The sequence below is a fragment of the Mugil cephalus genome, chromosome 16 (assembly GCF_022458985.1).
Source record: "Mugil cephalus isolate CIBA_MC_2020 chromosome 16, CIBA_Mcephalus_1.1, whole genome shotgun sequence".
In the NCBI taxonomy this organism is placed as follows: Eukaryota; Metazoa; Chordata; class Actinopteri; order Mugiliformes; family Mugilidae; genus Mugil; species Mugil cephalus.
Genome location: NC_061785.1, coordinates 16062495 through 16079915, shown reverse-complemented (window position 1 = coordinate 16079915; position 17421 = coordinate 16062495). Strand labels below are relative to the sequence as shown.

Sequence of the window (17421 nt, the reverse complement as noted above, 5' to 3'; positions counted from 1 at the left end):
GGCCCCTGCCGAGTCGCCGCTAGATCGCCCTTGGGGATCAAACTTGCTTAAGCGACAGGTGAATCAATCCGGCGGTAGTCAGCTCGACGGTTCACACATCCAGCGGTGTACGTGAGTGGAAACGGAAATCACCGCTGCTACGCAGTGTGGGCTCTGCATGCCTCTGCCTCAGAAAGCCAGTATCCCACTGAGACTAACACACATTATGCATCAGGAAAAAACCTGAACTCTGTTTCTCAGAAGTCCCTCAGTGCCAGCAACATAAAAACCTTATTAGGTTAAACTAGTATGTCAATCTGCTTTTTATTAGGCAATCAGGTTGTCTACTGCCTAGGTGGTGGAGAGTTCATTATCTCCAAAAGTCTTTGAATTAAGAAAAGGAAAACCTTGTAAAATGCAAAATGTTCCAAAGACATAATATATTCGTAATTCGGTTAGTATTTACTATAAGTGGGTGGATCTTGCTGTCATAGTGCTGCTACCCTAACCAAAACATCCATTTGTCTGGGTTTCAGTCGAGACGTTTATTGTCTCCTTGCAAAGTAAATGCTGTCTGTGAGAATTTAGTTTTTTTCACTGCAGAAACTCTTTACAAATGCATGGTTGAAAAATGATCCAGTTTAAAGATATTCAGTGTTGGCACGGCATGTTAAATGCAATCCAAACCTGCTCTGAGTTGTAATAGCCAGCTACTATTCCTGCTGTGGAAATGTACAGTGATATCAGGGAGGCCTGGGTATAGTAATAGCATGAGAAGAGATCTGTTAGAACACAGACACACACTGCTTGTGCTTTTGTTATAATATGCTGGAAATTTGTCATTGGTCATACTCGGATTTACATGATTTACTTTTTTCACAACAGTTGCCATGAGGCTGACGTTTGAATACATTGATACCTACTGGGTGGACTGATGAAATCTGCTGGCGTTGATGAATACTTGCAGTATTACTGAACCTGGGCTCTACTTTTCACTTGAAATTGGCTTTGTATTAAACAAAGATGCCATTCTATTGCCACTGAACGGCTGTAATCAAATGCAGTACACTAAAGGTTCTTGTTTTGGCCACTTACAGGCTCACATTGTAATGATGATCATCTGCAAACGTTATGGATCACTATGTCCCACCATTTAGAGTCTGTGATAAGGCCTTTTATAATAACGGTAAGATTTTCCCATGTATTCATTATTACGCAGGACAAGATGTTACAATCCCTTGTGCCAAGATCTGAGGTAAAACACATTTAGAAGTCCAGTCCAACTGAAAAATTAACCAACAGGCTAGCAGTCAGCTACCAACTAGCAACCAACAATAAGACAGCAGTTAACTAACCTAGCTAACAGCAGTAGGCAGTATGTGGCACATCATTGGGGTTTTCAGGTGGGCACTTCCCTTCACTAGAACTAAATCAACAAAACTGTCTGAACATCTCCCTCTTGTGTTTTATCTCGTGTTTTTTAGCATGTGAAGAGCATTACCGTAGTGACAAGGTCTACAAGTTCTCCAACACACATTTTTTTCATATAGGTAAGGATTTTTTGGCATGCTCTCTTTGCTTTGTGAATATTAAGTACATAATATATAGATGTACTTAAATACAACCACTTGGCAGCCATCAACAAATGTACTGGTTGTACTGGGCAGCATCCAGGGTGAGTCACTTTATCATTGTGATACAGGAAGTGCTCATTTGATTGCAAAACCACACTAAATCGAGCAACCTTACCCCAAACTAACGACCTACTTGGCTGACCGACTGTGGAAAACGTATTAACAGACATGTAGGAGCCGTTGTCTCCTTGGGGTTTAAACCAGTTGTTAGATTGAGCAGAGCCCTTGTATGCTATGCTAGATATGAACCATAACTGCTCGTTTGTACTTATACTGTGTCCTCCTCTGGGCTTAGTTACAGATTTGCCAGAAGCGACCCTTATTAGCTAGTTTTTGCCTCGGTTGCTGCTGGAAGTCAATAAAAAGACCTTATATAGATGCACAGTGGGGCAGTTGAGATGGTTATTGATCAACAGAAGAGGGCCTTATCAGTTGACTGGATGACCACTGGGGGAAGTGGCAGAAGCAATTAAAGAACTGAGGGAAACGTAGTTTAAGAGTGTTGAGAAATGGTGTTGATCTTAGCCTTCGATTTCTATTGCGACCTACAGCCGGTGAATACTCAAGAGTAGTTCACATAAGAGAAGAGTTTTGGTTTTAGTTGTGTAATTTGTTACTCACACAGTTTTCGCAGCTCATGTGTGATGTTCTCATCACTGGACTTCTTAAATGGCAGCCTGCCTCCCAGAATCCCAAGCTCCTGCGCTATGTGTCTTTGGACAGGTTTCCAATAATTTCATAGAGGACTCTTTGAATACCACTTGTGGAATGGGAATCTGTCAGTCAAGCGTGAGCCTGAGGGCGTGAGGCCTGCCTTCAATTACAGAAATGGAATCAGATATGAGGTGCTATACGGGAGGATCGAGATTAGCAGCCCAAAGATTCTTTAAGGGGTGAGATGGAGCGTGATGGATTGGAGGTGGGGTGAGGTGGGAGGGAAGGAGCGAGGAGGGTCAGGGGGTGAAGAGGGGCTGGGAGGGGAATGCAAAAGAAGCAAAAAGAAAAGGTGAGAGAAAATTAAATTGTGAAAAATGTGACAAAAATATGATAGGAGAGAAGATAGAAAATGGGGACATGTGGGAGGGAAGGTGCAGGGAGAGAACAGGAGAAGAGGTGAGAGGAGGGAGAGAAAAGTGAGCCTCGGCATTGAAACTGTGAGAAGAGCAAACAGAAGGTAAGAGGATGGTGTAGGGGCAGTGGTGAAAGGAAGATGGGGGCCATTTAAGACGTAAAGAAGCAGAGATTGGGAAGGTGGTTTGAAAGGAGCTGATACTGGCAGACATGTGCTGTGAATCAAAATACAGTTTCTACATAGCTGTCTGGACTTATCGGAATCTTCCTATAATGAGCCTCGCACAATACCAAAAATTGCCTTATTGTAAATGGACCAAATTGGTAGTTCTGCACATTTTATTCTATTAACTTGAAATCATAGACACTTACATTTCTTCCAGCTATCTTCAGAGCAAACCACATTTTTTTTTTTTTTGATTAACTTTGCAGCCTACAGGCAGTCAGTGCTGTCAGGCCACGTCAGTACATTATAAAAATCATCTTGCAGAGACTTAATACCGCTTTAGAATACTAATCTTGGTGAATGTTGAGTCTGGTACTTTTTCATTGACATTATAGTTTAGCTGTCCAACTCCGTGTGCCAATGTACTAGTAGAAATCTGAGTGAAATGAATGTCTCATTCATGTGAGCAGTGAAACAGTGGTAAATAAATATCTCTGTAGGTCACTTGTGGGATTTTGAACCGAAACTGAGAGTGCCTTCAATATTCAAATGTTTCTTACAAAATTGTCCATTAGCATGCTAACTAACATAGCTAGCTACACTGATGGCTCGCCATCTTTCAAAGATTCTCAGTGCAGCTTGTTGTGTTCCTTCTTGAGCGCTCTCCTACTATTGCTTGAAGTTAGCCTGTAACACATGATGGACAGGTCGACTATGACTTGCCAAGTGCTGCTTTTTCCTTTCCCAAACATTTTCAAAAGACGACCTCTAGCGTGGTTCTGTGCAACAAACCATCTGGCGCATCAGGTAATCTCCAACCGGAACGCCACATCTGGAGTCAGATTCTCTATGCCAGGGTTTTACTCAGATTGCAGTCACAATCCAAATCCACTCTTATTGCAGTACTAGTATTGTGAGAAATTAACTTTTGCAGAAGTTTACCAGTACTGGAAAAACTGTTATTTACTGGGTAACGTCATTCTCTGACTGTCTTTTGTAAAACAGAGGTTGGCCTGTGAGTTCTGAACTACAGAAATGAATAAAGAAAAACAGTGCATCTCGTTGGTATAATCTCTCCAGCAGTGAAGAGCCACTGCTTCAGCCTTTACAGAACCCATTATTACTCACATTGCTTTAGTGCAACAAGTTATTTTCTCTGGCCGAGGCAGAGTTGCCTGGAAGTGTTTTAAATTAGCCTATTGTAGTGTGTGTTGGTCAGACGGTCTCATTTGTCAGGGCTGCTCCTTGAAAGTTCATCTCTGAGCCACTGGATGATGACATTTCATTTTGCAAAGCTAATTATCGAGCGGTTTAATCCAAAATGTACCACAATCTAAATTTAGCTCTCTTGAAGACAGCACGGTTGTAGAAGATAAGCGCTGCAATTCTTAAGCGAATCAATACCCACAATCAACAATGTTCCCTCGGTCAGCGCCCAGAGTTTGGTACTGGAAGTTTAGTTTCTAATTTGTGGCACATTCTCCCATTTGTAATGGCTAACGCATTTCAGAATTTCCTTGTACCTATTATCTATAAACCTGCCTCGACTGTTTTCTCTACGGATAGAGATACCAGCCATTTTCCAAAATGCCGGCAGCAGTCCCCAGAGCATGTGTTGCATCCATCTGTTGGGTTTATGTGTGGTGAGATGAAAGGAAGCAGTAACCTAACATCAGTGAGGATGGTTTTCCAGTTAAGAAACAGTTGCCTCCCGTACCCAAATGGCCTTACGTCCTGTGGCGGCACTACGCTATTGAACAATCAGCTATAGAAAGACAGTCTATGCATTGAAGCCATTGTCAGTGGAAACATTGACGTGTTTTCCTTTCTTTCCTTTTATGATGTTTTTTTTTTCTCCTTGGTGAATATTGGTGCAGAAATATTGAGCTGAGAAAGAACCCCTTTGTTCCTTGATCTTCGGGGACTGACACCAAGATGTCTTCTGTTGGCGTTTTAGAAAAGCAATTGTCTCCAATCAAACACGGCTGCAGCTGTGCTGAAAGTATACAGACATTCTTTGATGTCTATATTTGGCCAGTTTTCTGGGAATTACAAAAATGAATCACCAAACAATAAAGTTGCCAGGACCCAGGTTGACAGTGTTCATCACCATTGTCTCTGATGTTCTTTTCCAAGTCCTTAAAGCTATATAAATGATGTGTCTGCTTGCCACTTTTTATGCATTACTCACTCAATTGTTTCCCTGTTTTCAATTTTGCTGGCAGTTACATAAACTGCAACCACAATTACACAACTTCTTCTTGGTTTGCCCAAAACAGTGCTCAGAATAAGCATGATAATCTATTACTGCAACATTTCTTCGGATGAGTCAGGGCTCTCGATATGCTGTGTGGTGTAGGGAATTTATAATACAGAGGAAGTTCATGCCTTTATTTGTCATCAAAATCAATTTTACTTTCTGCTGCCTGACGTGCAGAAAATGGGTTTCAAATGCAAGCCCTGTAAGGTCATTTTTCTAATAAAGCATGCACAAACATAAACAAATACCACCTTGTAGCAGTTTAAACAGATATCGAGATGTATTCGGAGATAATATCTGCTGCCGGTGAGCTGAATTCTGATTCAAGTGAGTGCAGAGTACCTGTCTAGCATAAACAAGCTGACAAAGACACAGTGAAAATTGGCATGTCACTCTCAAATGAATTTGAGAGTGACATGTCTAATATGGCCACGGTGAGGAAAATTCAAATAAGCAGAACTGGAAAACTGAATTATCAGATGTGATGGTATGTAGTAGGAAGTCTGAAGCTTAACAAGCAGTGTCTGTCTTAAAGTAAATCCAGTTTTGTTGAGCACCTGTCAAATCTGCCTGTGAGTCTGTTATAGGCTGTACTTAAAGATGGGTTGTGATATCATAGATTTCCTGAAGTTGAGTGTTGTGGTTCTGAACTGTCACCATCTTGGCAGCAACCTAACTCTCAGCTCATCCAAAAAGTTGAAAAGTTGAAGTGTGAGTCGGCACGAGACGGCAAGCAACATATATACTGAAGTATACCAAGAAGAAGCTGTGTAATTGTGGTGGCAGTGGTCTCTCATTGTGACCATTCCCTGAGTTTAACTTCATTGTCTGGAAGCCGTCAACAAAATTTCCACTGGGAAACAGGTCCATTGGGAAGTGATTATGTGCTGGGCTAATCACATCGTCTTTGTGTGGTGATATACAGACAAGTACCACCAAAGTGGAATTGGCGTTGTTTACAACACAATGCCTCTGATTAGTCATAAGAGTATCCAATTGTCTACAGAGGTATTTTATTATCCGTAGCCTGTCAGTTGATACTGAAGAACTGAGTCAGGCTACAACAGGCTATCAATTTAAACTTCAATGCAATTCAAACAGATTGAATTAGTTATAGAGACAATAGCGCCATTTAAAATCTTTGTTTTTATTGTTCAAAGATGTAAATATCTTCACTGATACATACATTTAGCCACTTTTCATTCAACCATGTCCTCTATGGGACTAGTTGCAGCTTGGTTTACACAGCCGCCTCTATCTAACGCTCCCTTATGCCATCCACAGAACTCCAGGGTTGTGCTTTTGAAGCTCAGAGTCGTGGTTCCGGCCGTCGCCATCTTGGCATTGTCTGACTCCGCCCAATTCTGGGCTGGTTCAGAAATGATCACAGATGTGGAGCATGAGTGGTGCTGGAGCAGACAGCTAGCCGCCTGTTATGGAACTCGCTCAAATCAGCTACGGCACGGATTCTGATTAATTCACATACTTCCTCGTTCTTCTTTTATCAAAATCAAATGCCAGCCATGGATGAATCACGTTGACTGCACTACCATGAGTGAGGACAGCCAGGACAGCTACACACATTAAGCTATCAATAGCATCAAGTACACATCCTCTGTGACTGTGCAGAAGCTCTCTATTCTCCTTCATCTTACATTTTAGAGATGTCATAACAATAAGGAACCCCGACACTCACCTACAGCCTTCAGGGAGGCGTACTTGTTGAGATCCTTGTTTTGCTGCTGTTGCTGCTGCTGCTGCTGCTGTTGCTGCTGCTGTTCGTACACATGAGCCAGCTGGCTGAGGGCGGGGTAAGGGTGCTGCTGTCCCATGTTTGAGCCCGGTCCCACGTTGTTGTTAATCTGACCACCCTCTGCGGACAAAAAACACATGACGGGACAAGGTTACAATGAAAGCCCCAATTTTATTGGCCGACGAGCAGCTCGGAGAGGAATTTGAAAGTCAAAGGATTCGTTAAAGGGCAGCTTGACAGGAAAATTTCTCCTTTGCCTTTTTTTTTTCCTTTGGCATCCAGTTATAGTCTTTTTTTATATTGTAGAACTCATGAGCATCAGCTGATGGGCTCTTGCCATCATTTTACAGCTGCAGCCCATTATGTAGACTTGGACACAATCCATCGCGTAAATATACCCACACTGAAAAGCTGCATCTGCTGTCTCTTACATGAGATTTTCCCAGTACATGCCACCATTATACACTGAATACTCCTGTGTGTCTCTCTCTCTCTTTTTTTTTTTTTTTCTTACACGAGATGGCTTTTATACAAATCCTAACTGGGTATAGTCTTAGTGAGCCTCTGAAGTGAGCTATGAACATTAACATTTAACATTATTACTTCAAGGAAATGTATCAGTGTTTTCCCTAACCACAAAGGAAATACACATTTAAAAGCAGAACTGCTTGACAGTAATAATAAAAAATACTTTTCATTTCGGTGGATTATTTGGGTAAATAATTTAAATAAATATCATTTCAGTTTCTGTTTTTTTAGTATGTCCTCTAAACAGCAGGGATAGTCTGGCCGTCATTATAGTGCATAGTTGAGGCTATTACTATGAGAGCAGCAGGGAACACTGTGTTGTTTTGGGGATTTGAAAGAAAGTGACCTTGTTTGATTGAGCTCCAAATGTTGAAATCTCTCCAGTTGGGCCCACTGCTCTGATTCAGAGATGAAAGTCTGCATATCTGCAGAGCCAATTTCATAGATTTATTTTTTTTTTATCTTCCTTGTTTACATAATCTTAAAAATAATGGTGAAAGATGGTAAAATCAGAATATACACCAATGAGGCATAACGTCGTTTCACGGAGTGTGTTTGCAAAATACTGTTACATATATAGTCAGAACCATAACCTGCTTTCCCACTACTACTCATCTCCTTTCCAGCACTGACTCAATAACCCCATTTGCAAAGCAGTAAATCATGATCATCTTCAACCTCCACCACGCTCACTGTTGTTGCAGGCTCACAATGATGATGTGTGTCCTTTTTTCTATAATATCGTTGTAAAGTCTCCTGCATTTCCACCATGTGCTTCACTGTATGTATAACTGCATGTCATCGATAAAGACACTGAGATATCGGTGCTTGTGACTCTATGAAGACGACCAATGATCCGATGGAACATTTACGTTCCTAGGAAAGTTCCAGGGACTAAAAGTTGTTTAATGCAGTTACAGATGACCGTCTGGTTACGCTAGTCATCTGTGTTTCACATGGACAACGCCACAGATATTGCAACGTTTATCCCCGTTGGTTCTCAAAGTGCTTTACCTTTATACATTCATACTCACTGGTTCAGTGTCTTACTCGAGGACGCTTCAGCATGTGATCATTTTACTGGTTCTTGGACAAATCGCACTACCAACTGAGCCACGGGCATCCCCAGATGTTGCCAATAAAAACCCTACTCCCCATCAGTGATTCAGAACTGAAGCAGCTACTTGAATGAATTGATTTGTTTTTGGGCTAAATGCAACGTTCGTTCCAGTGTTTGGGCTACTATTATTTAAACAGTTTGTCCATATCTTTAGTTAACTCATTCAATTGCTTCTCCATTACTTTCTTCCATGACTCACAGTTGCGGCCCGTGGTGTTTTCAGGTGTGACAGCTGACTCAGTGTGTGGAGCGACTCCACACTTCTCTCGCATATGCAAAATATTCACATTTCAAATTTTTTAAACCCGTGAAAGTACATCTTTATTCTGTTACTATAAATGCATAGTATGTGACTAACTCGTTTTTTATTTTATTTTATTTTATTTGTTTATTTATTTTTTTGCTACCCTCTTATGGTGTAGGAAACAGCAGATGTCTTATATTAATTACAGTATCATGGCTGCGATATTGGCTAAGTGTAATGTCTTCCTCTAATTAAATAAGTGATAATTAGATTTCAAAAGATTTGCGGCTGGTTGAGCGACGGAGAACTGCTCTAGCAGAGCTGCTGCACGGTTTGACTTTAAAGCGCAGCCGAATGTTAAGATATAACGTGGGAATTGTTCTCACGCCGCGCTGAGCCTGAAAGATAATTGCAAATTCCTGTTACTGAAGGCGAAGGAATCCCGGCTAAGTGAATACATTGTGTTAAAAGCCTCAATCCTGCCACTTGATAATATGAGACGGAGGAAAAAAAAAAGTTAAGAGACAGAGAACAAGGCTAAGGAATGAGCAGAAGTAAAAAAAAAAAAAAAAAAAAAAAAAAAAAGAGGAATAGGGGGATATGGAGAGGGATGAAATACATGAAGAATGGACTATAAAGATGAGACTTAAAAGAGGAGTGTGAAGCTCGCCAAAAAAATCACGAAGGCAGAAAATACAAGACAGCGACTCAAAAAAAGATGGACAAACAGTCCAATCCTAGCTACTCCATTCCTTCTTTGTCTTTGCTTGTAGTTCCTGGCAAAAGTGCCCATTGATGGTCTATTGTTACTCCACTGAGATAAGGAATACACAAAGCCACAACCCCGACAATACCGACAATATTGCTTTTCACCACCACTTTCTCCATGTTTCATCTCGGAGGTGCAAGTCGTTACTAATTAAACACTTAGCCCCGGCACCGTCAATGCAGAGGGAGCATAGAGACAATTAAAAAGAGCAGCATCCGAGTAAGAAGACAAATAAGACATAAGATTCCCTAATGTGATTCCTCGTGGTGTCTGGTGAAAATAAAAAATGACATAGCTTCTCATAAACAACCGCCCTTGATCTGTTTATGGGTTAAAGTCCAACGGTGACAATATGAATTTAGGCAAACCTGAACCTGTATGAGGAGTCAGGCACACAATGGAAGCAAAGGATTGAGTCAACATTCACACCAGCCGTGATCAAAACAGGATTTATTTTTCACAGGAAGGCAAAATGGCTGTCACGAGGTCACCAATTTTCTCATTTCATAATGGATTTTGTCTGGCTGAGGGGGACATTTATAAAATTCAATATCCTATCAAAGCACAGGTGCGCCTCCTCCTTTTTATTCAGGCGCTCTGCCATGAACCGATTCACAGAGGATCCTTGAGCATCCACGGGAATGTCTGCACAGATTTGCAAAATCCACAGTTACGTAAAATACAAAAAGCATACTTCCTCACATCTGTCCTATGTAGTGAACTGTGACTGTGTGCTGTTTTATGTTGTTTATAAAATAAAATCTGGTCAGACCGAAGCTGTGACAAGATAATCAGTTCTTGAATAAGAAATAATGCGTCTTTACTCAGCTTTTGTTAAACATCCTAGATGTGCGTCAGTAGAAAATTTGGTTTGTAAGACGTAGATTTGAAAGCAATTCAGCACTTCTTGAAGTCAGTTAGGACGTTGACTCACCAATAAACTGCAGCAGAGCTCTTAGGGTTAGGACTAAGGTTAGGGTTAGGACTTGTGGTTACAATCATTCTGGAAAGTACCTTTTCTGCAGTTTATCACATCACGTTTTAGGTCCTAGTCTTCAAAATGTACAAGACTAATTGTCTCAACAAACGTTTATGGTTGGTCCATTAATGCTGCTCGCACGTGAGAGTAACTCAGCATACTGCTCCTTGCGGTAGTTTCCTCCAATATTTACTCGAATGCCATTTTAATGTGTCACTCTGGTTTGCTCATAAAGGACTATTATTATTTCAGCTAGATAAAACCACTTTGCACATTCTCTTGACAGCTCAGGAAAGCAACAATGACGATAGGAATCTGAGGCATGTTGCCACAAAAACTCTTATACAATACCAATATCATAGATCCCATTATTCCACTCCCGCACTTTATCAGGATCCCATTGAGAACCATTTTGTTTGAGTGGAAAATAAATCGCACACATTCAGTAAGCCAGTGAAAACAAACAGATGACATCATCACACCGTGTACCCATTCCTCAGGATGACTGACAGCTTCCGCTGGGATGTCTGTTAGGAGGATGAAAGGGATGCGGTAGGAGTCTGCCGCGGTGGTCACAGTGCTTCACCAAGCTGAACCCAGCCAAAGTGATTCTCTGAGGTCATGACAGTCTTCAACCAGCGCAGCAGTGACAGACAGCTTTTATTCCTGCAGCTGAGCTGTTTCCCCGAGATCAGAAACAAGCTGCGAACTACAAACAAATGCACATAAATTGGCCGCAGTTGGGAATCAGTAGTCGTAATCTACAGCAGATCCGACAGCAGCGCTCTTTTGCATCATGAATATTTCAACCACAGAGGTACTTCCTCAGGTAGGGACTTTAGGTAGGGGCAGGCATTTTAGTAAACCATCCCACATCTCATTTAAAAATCAGTTGCATTCAGAGGAATCTGAGAAATGTAGCCATAGCTCTCAAACGAAACCTCCACAAGAGTCAAATCATCAGTGATCTGGGGCTTTCCAGACAGCAGTACACAAGGTCAACGATGTCCATCAAGTTTTCTCAAACTGGAACAACGTACAGAAGATTGTATGTTTACGAAAAAAGGCCAAAGGACACAGTATGTTCATCTTGGGCGATGCCGGTGCCAACAGAAAGAATTTTTGGCAAGATCTAGTGTGGACTAGAGTGGGCAGTCTGGTAGTTTGTGTGTACGTCGCACTGTGATATAGTATACACTACAATAGACGGACGGAGTGGATTCTACAAACAGCCGAGCCATGCCTTCAAAATGCCTGTAAGTGTCAGCCCACATAAAATGAATAATCTGACTAGAATATCAAAAAAATGACTAGAGCTAGCTAGCTGACAACCTCCAACTACAAATCTGCAATATAATTTTAAACTATACTTCTTATTATTTATACGCACTATAGTGAATTATCTTATAAGTAGTAGCTTGTTATTATGTCTTTGCATTGAATGAATATGGAAAAACTGAAGCAAAACTGAGGTAGTCCATTTGGATGCTATTGGACGTATGTATCGCTGACAATGGACAAAATCCTGCACAGACATGAAAACCAAATCCATCTCTAACAATAGCAAAACTACAGGCTTTCCGATTCAGTGAGGCTTCAGTGGTGCAGAGGGTTTCTTGTTCTAGATGACCAATAAACAAACATCTAATGGAGGAATGCAGCCCGGTTGCTAATATGTGTGAGACAGAGGGAAAGCTACAGGCAGTGAAGTCCATTGTTTATCCAATGTGCTAAATCAGCTGTTAACGTAGAAAGCAATTGAATCATTCAGTTACATCCGCGGTTCACAGTCTTTTGTCCTCAGAACACATTCCTTTCTTGCACACACAGACACACAAATATCTCTGCTCCAGTTTGTGCACAGGAGCACTGAGAGCATATTCACTTTCAGTTTTCTCCACAAAGGACACATTCTGGCAATGCCTGGTCACGTCCTTCAAGACTTCTTTTGAGAAATAGCCGTCCTTTCTTTTTCAATGCTGATGAGTCATTAGCACTTTCTCAGACGGGTTGTTTCATTTGTTAAAGAAGAAAGTGACGCTCTGACTGTAGGGAGAAATACAGTGAACCGGGATGAACTACCAGCTTGCTGACCTGACGAAACAGATTTAGATCTGGGCTGCAGACACCATAAACTCACAGAGGTACGGTTTGTTAAGTAGCCTGATAGGAATGGGTGAGAGCAAGAACAAAAAAATCTGTACGGCTGTATATTCATACTTTTAACAAGTGTTAACTACTTTTTTTCATTTGAATATTTTCTTTTTTCTTCTAACATTAAAGCCTTGTTATACACCGATCCACCGCAACATTAAAACCAATAACAGGATAAGTGAATATCATTGATCCTCTTGTGGCATTTCAATGTTCTGATGTGAAACTTTTGGACTTGGCATTCGTGTGGATGTTACTTAGACATGGACCTTCAACCTAGACCAGACCAGTTGTGTTTTGTGTTCAAACTGCTACTTGTCTTTGCCGTCAAATACGTTGCCAGTCAAAGGCCATGTCCGGCCAATACATGTAAGTTAAATACAGTTAAACTGAGGGTGATACCAGAAGGAATATTTAGGCATTGTGTGTTGTTAAACAGTCGCAAACATATTTTTCTCTGGAAAAAAATCGACTTTCCCAAACGCCTTATTACTTTAAGACATAGAACATTTTTAGAACTGTGCTGTTCTTTGACTGCTGAGCCATGTAGCCTCTCACTGTTGCGCTAGCTCAGTAGTGATCTTTACATTCTTATCTACCCTCTGTTACTTCTGTATATTCCTGATCAGCTAAAACACCATCTCCATAGAGTCGTGGAAAACCCAGCTCAGATGCTCTGGTGAAAAGAGTTCGTCCGCATCTACCCACACTGTGTACCAACTTTACCAATCTTTCTCGATCTAATCAAACTGCACAAATCCAGCAATTCTTAAGGCTGGGCCATTTCAATGATAAAAGCGGGGAGTCCATGGTTCTGATTCATAATCTAATCCTGCCAGGCACATTGTTTCAATTGGTATGTGGTCCATGTCACAGCCGGTTCCTCTAAAGGTCAGCTATGATGATTTTCGTTAGAGCCCCATGAGTTTGACGAGATAGGCATCTGGCTGTGGAAGATTACCGCTGACCAATATGAAATATTTATCATTTCCTGTGTGCCGATTTTTCTCCCCTCTTGAAATGCACGCTCTTCGCCGAAGTACACGGTAACAGTGGCTGTAAATTGGCTTAAGGTTGAATCATTGCTATGTTACATCAGTCAATGACAGGAGGATTTATTTATATGAAGGCGTGACAGAGGAGCGCTTAAGAGAGGGGAAGCAGCCGCATTTGGTTAGGAATATATGCCACAGCTCGAGCCTTAATTTTAGCGTTAAAGAAGAGGACATTTACATGAGTTTACACTGCAGGGCGAAGGCGCGGGAACGTCAGGATTACAGTAAGTGTGACTGCACTGATGAGACAGCATGTGGATGATGAGCTTATGACTCCCAGGTAACAGACAGTGCAGCCGGCAATGCACGACTCGCGCGTGCGCCCGGCGCACGGCGGCGAAGCGCAGAGTGATTTCAAAGCCCGTGTTCTCTGCCTCGCGGGGAGCCAGACATTCAGCACGGAGCCGCGAGGCAATCCTCCCGGGGCAGAAGCGGTATCTCTGCTTTTCTCGTGTCCCAGACAAGAATACTTTCTGTTCTCCTCCATGGTGAGGGAGTGGAAATAGAGCAGACAACACGTTCGGCTGTGTCCCTTGATGTGTGGTGTGTGTGTGTGTGAGAAAATGGAGAAGACATGACATAAATACGATATCAAGGAAGAGCCTGAGTACATGTATGTCATACTTGGCCTTGCTCCATTGCTACTGGCTGTACAGTGTAATTTCACTGCTTGTTTGATTCGCCTCTGGAAACTGTAAGCAGCTGACTCATCTATTATTCCCTCTTTCTCCTCACTGTGAAAAGTGGATAAACCCTCTTCTTTTCTTCAGCGGCAACGCCGCTTCTCTGTCATTACTCATCTCTCTCCATCTCTCCTCTCCTTCTCTCTTGTCATGGCAACAGTATTCTCTCGTGTAGTATTCGCCGTGCAGCACACGGCGAGTTCGCATTGTCCCGCAGTCACCCGCGCCCACATATCAACAGGCAGGCCGGCTGTACTGTACTGAAAAAGTCATTGTTATGCAACCTATGTTATGCCGCCTGCTGCTCTGTCGGTCTGTCTGTTCAACTCTCTCCGCTGATTCTTCACGTGTCTGCTTGCCTCCTCTGAGTTTGTTCTAGGTCACATCCTAACAGCTCTGTCAGGCGTTGTCAAAAAAGCGCATGTTTTATTGAAGGACCTGCTCCAGTTTGGTAAAAAGGCAATTTTGTGACTCATCTTTGGGTAAAGCGCTTTGTCGCCGAATAGATGTTGACACAGGAGCCTGCGCCGACCGTGACAACCTGCGTAAACAGAGCCCCGGTGTGAAAGATGAGACGCGTGCAGTTGTCCAAGGCTGCTTGTGTCGCGATATTAGCTCAGAAGAGTGACATGAAAATTGCTCCGTACCCTTCCTGAGTGTTTTCCCGTCTTCCGTGTCAGCCGCCCGAGATCGCATTCCCTTACGTGACAGCGTGACACCCGCCCTCGTGTTTGAGTAGGAGTGTGTGGGGGTCCCATCCGTTTCCGTGCATATGCATGTTTAGTCACAGTGAAAATGGTAAGCAGGTTACGTGTGAGCCTGTGTGTTAGCCAGGAGTCGAGAGCTCCCTCCGTATTTGCCCTCCCGTCTGTGTGCGGCGCGTAAGAAGCTGCATATGTTCTGACCTCATCCCTTCGGCCCCGTATCTCTCGCCTGCAGCATGGAGGACGGCGAGGAGCGTAGAGCAGGCGGACGCCTTGCCGGGCACCCGCTGAGCGCACGGGAATTTTGCAGAACTCGACTGTAAAATCCCTTTTCTGTGGCAGGCACTAAGGTGGGGAGGTTCATGTGGCGGCTTGAGCAAGGGGCTTTCGGGGGAATGGGTCAGTGCGATTGTTGGCTACAGTAAACAAAATCCTCAAATGCGTGCAACATACAAACAAGAAAGTTTGCCAGAATGTTAAGGAGACAAGTAACAAGAGAAGAACAGATGTACGGGGCTCCATGGGCCTGGCTACCCGCTGCTTCTGTCAGCAGTGGGAGGCAAGTGTGCAGTGTAAAGGCCAAAGCTCACAGATAAAAACGATTTGACACCAAATAAACCCCCACCTTCACGAGAGATAAGCAAACAGCATACAGCTTTTAGAGGAGCTTCAAAAGTCACGGGAAAGTCGATTTATTTTCAAGTAGTGTTTCCCCAAACGACTGCTTGCTTTCCAGGGGTACAGCAGGAAAGACTGCACTTAACTCAGTCCGAAGAAGTGATTTGATTTCTGCATGAATTCACACATGTTGAGAATGCCTGTGAACCAGAGAGGAAGCAAACAGCTGATGCTCTGCTTGCTAATGCATTAGCTCGCTGATAAACTACACCGATCAGGCATAACTTTATGACCACCTCTCTAATCTCTTGTGTAGGTCTCCGTTATCGCCGTGGGTCTACTGAGGGTGTCCTGTGGGTTCTGGCATCAGAATGTTGTTAGTGAGGGTCTTTGGGTTCTACAGGCTGTGGATCAGGTTTGTTCCTGTGCATCCTACAGATACCTCAGATACTATTGCCGATGTCCCCATTAATGACAAATATACTGGGGGAACCCCTCCGTTTAAATTATAGCGAGGCTTAAATAAGGACGTGGGCGCGCTGAGTGACATGTGGTTGTTGCTCGCTGTCTGTTGTCTGCGGCTCCACTCACACTCCCCCTCTACGGGGATGTTTAATTAGCCGACAGTTAGGTGGAGTCGGGCACTGCCAAGACGGTGACAACGGGAGCCAACACACTGAACTTCAAAGACACTCTTCAGGAATCCTGTGGGTAACTTTAAGGTCCATGGCTAAAAATAGTGAATGAGCTGTTCAAATGTGCAAGCTAAAAGTAATGGCTAAATAGTTGCTAAATAACTTAACGCATAGTGTATGAAATGCCCCTAGTTAGATAAGAGCAGCTGGTAAATGGCTCAAATAGTGAAATAGATGCTGTACATATAGCTAGCAGGGCTAAATATGATCCAGACTTAGGTACATGTGTGATTGTGTTGATAACTGACTACTTGTGCTCCATTGCATGAACATTCGGCACCATGTCCATGATGATAAGAAGATCTTACATATTAAAGCCGTGTCACTGGCACCGGCAGCCACTCATTTGCCTGCAGGACTTTGTGCCTTCAGGAGTTGGGTGGGCCTGGCTTAGCCTCAAGGCTGCTGTGCGGAATTCAGCGCACAACACCGCGTGTCTGCTCCAAAGAAATATGTGACAGTCTCGGTCTCCTATATGGCCTTGTTTTCCAAACATTGTTCATCTCATTATCATCGCCATATGTTACTAGCTTCGTCCTTCGCTCATTAACGCGTGAGCGCACTCCCATTTAGCTCAGGAGATATGGAGAAGTGTGCAACAGAGAAATGCACACAGGCAGCTCTGCTCTGAAGCCGATCACATATCTCTGTGTAATTCCCATGAGGACTGACCATTAAACAGATAGGAGCGGCATGCAGAGAAACGGTATTATTGAAAAGTCTGTCACGGGAAATGGCGGAGGCAAATGATAGCAGAGAGAATGGCTTATCTACCCTTAATTGTCCCCGCCTGAGTCTTTGAAAGCACAATGACTTCCGCTGCACCCTTTTATGATTAGAGCTTTCCGTCATACCTTCCTCATTTTGAAGAGCTATTGATTTCTATTGTTCGTGATTTTTTTTTTTTTTTCCCCCATCTTTCTCTCCTGTTGATGGAACATTTGCAGCACGATTCAACAACTGTCTCCCTGTTGCATTGTCTTGTCACAGGACAATGCATTGACTCGAG

At 42.8% G+C, this 17421-nt stretch overlaps 1 protein-coding gene across 2 annotated transcripts in view; it reads right to left on the bottom strand.

The window, feature by feature from the left end:
- shisa9a (shisa family member 9a) overlaps positions 1-17421 on the bottom strand; it is a 50299-nt gene that overhangs the window by 9763 nt on the left and 23115 nt on the right. For both annotated transcript variants that reach the window (XM_047609377.1, XM_047609376.1), the window contains exon 3: positions 6807-6983. In XM_047609377.1, coding sequence (XP_047465333.1) covers positions 6807-6983 — 177 coding nt within the window. The remainder of the gene's footprint in view (positions 1-6806; positions 6984-17421) is intronic.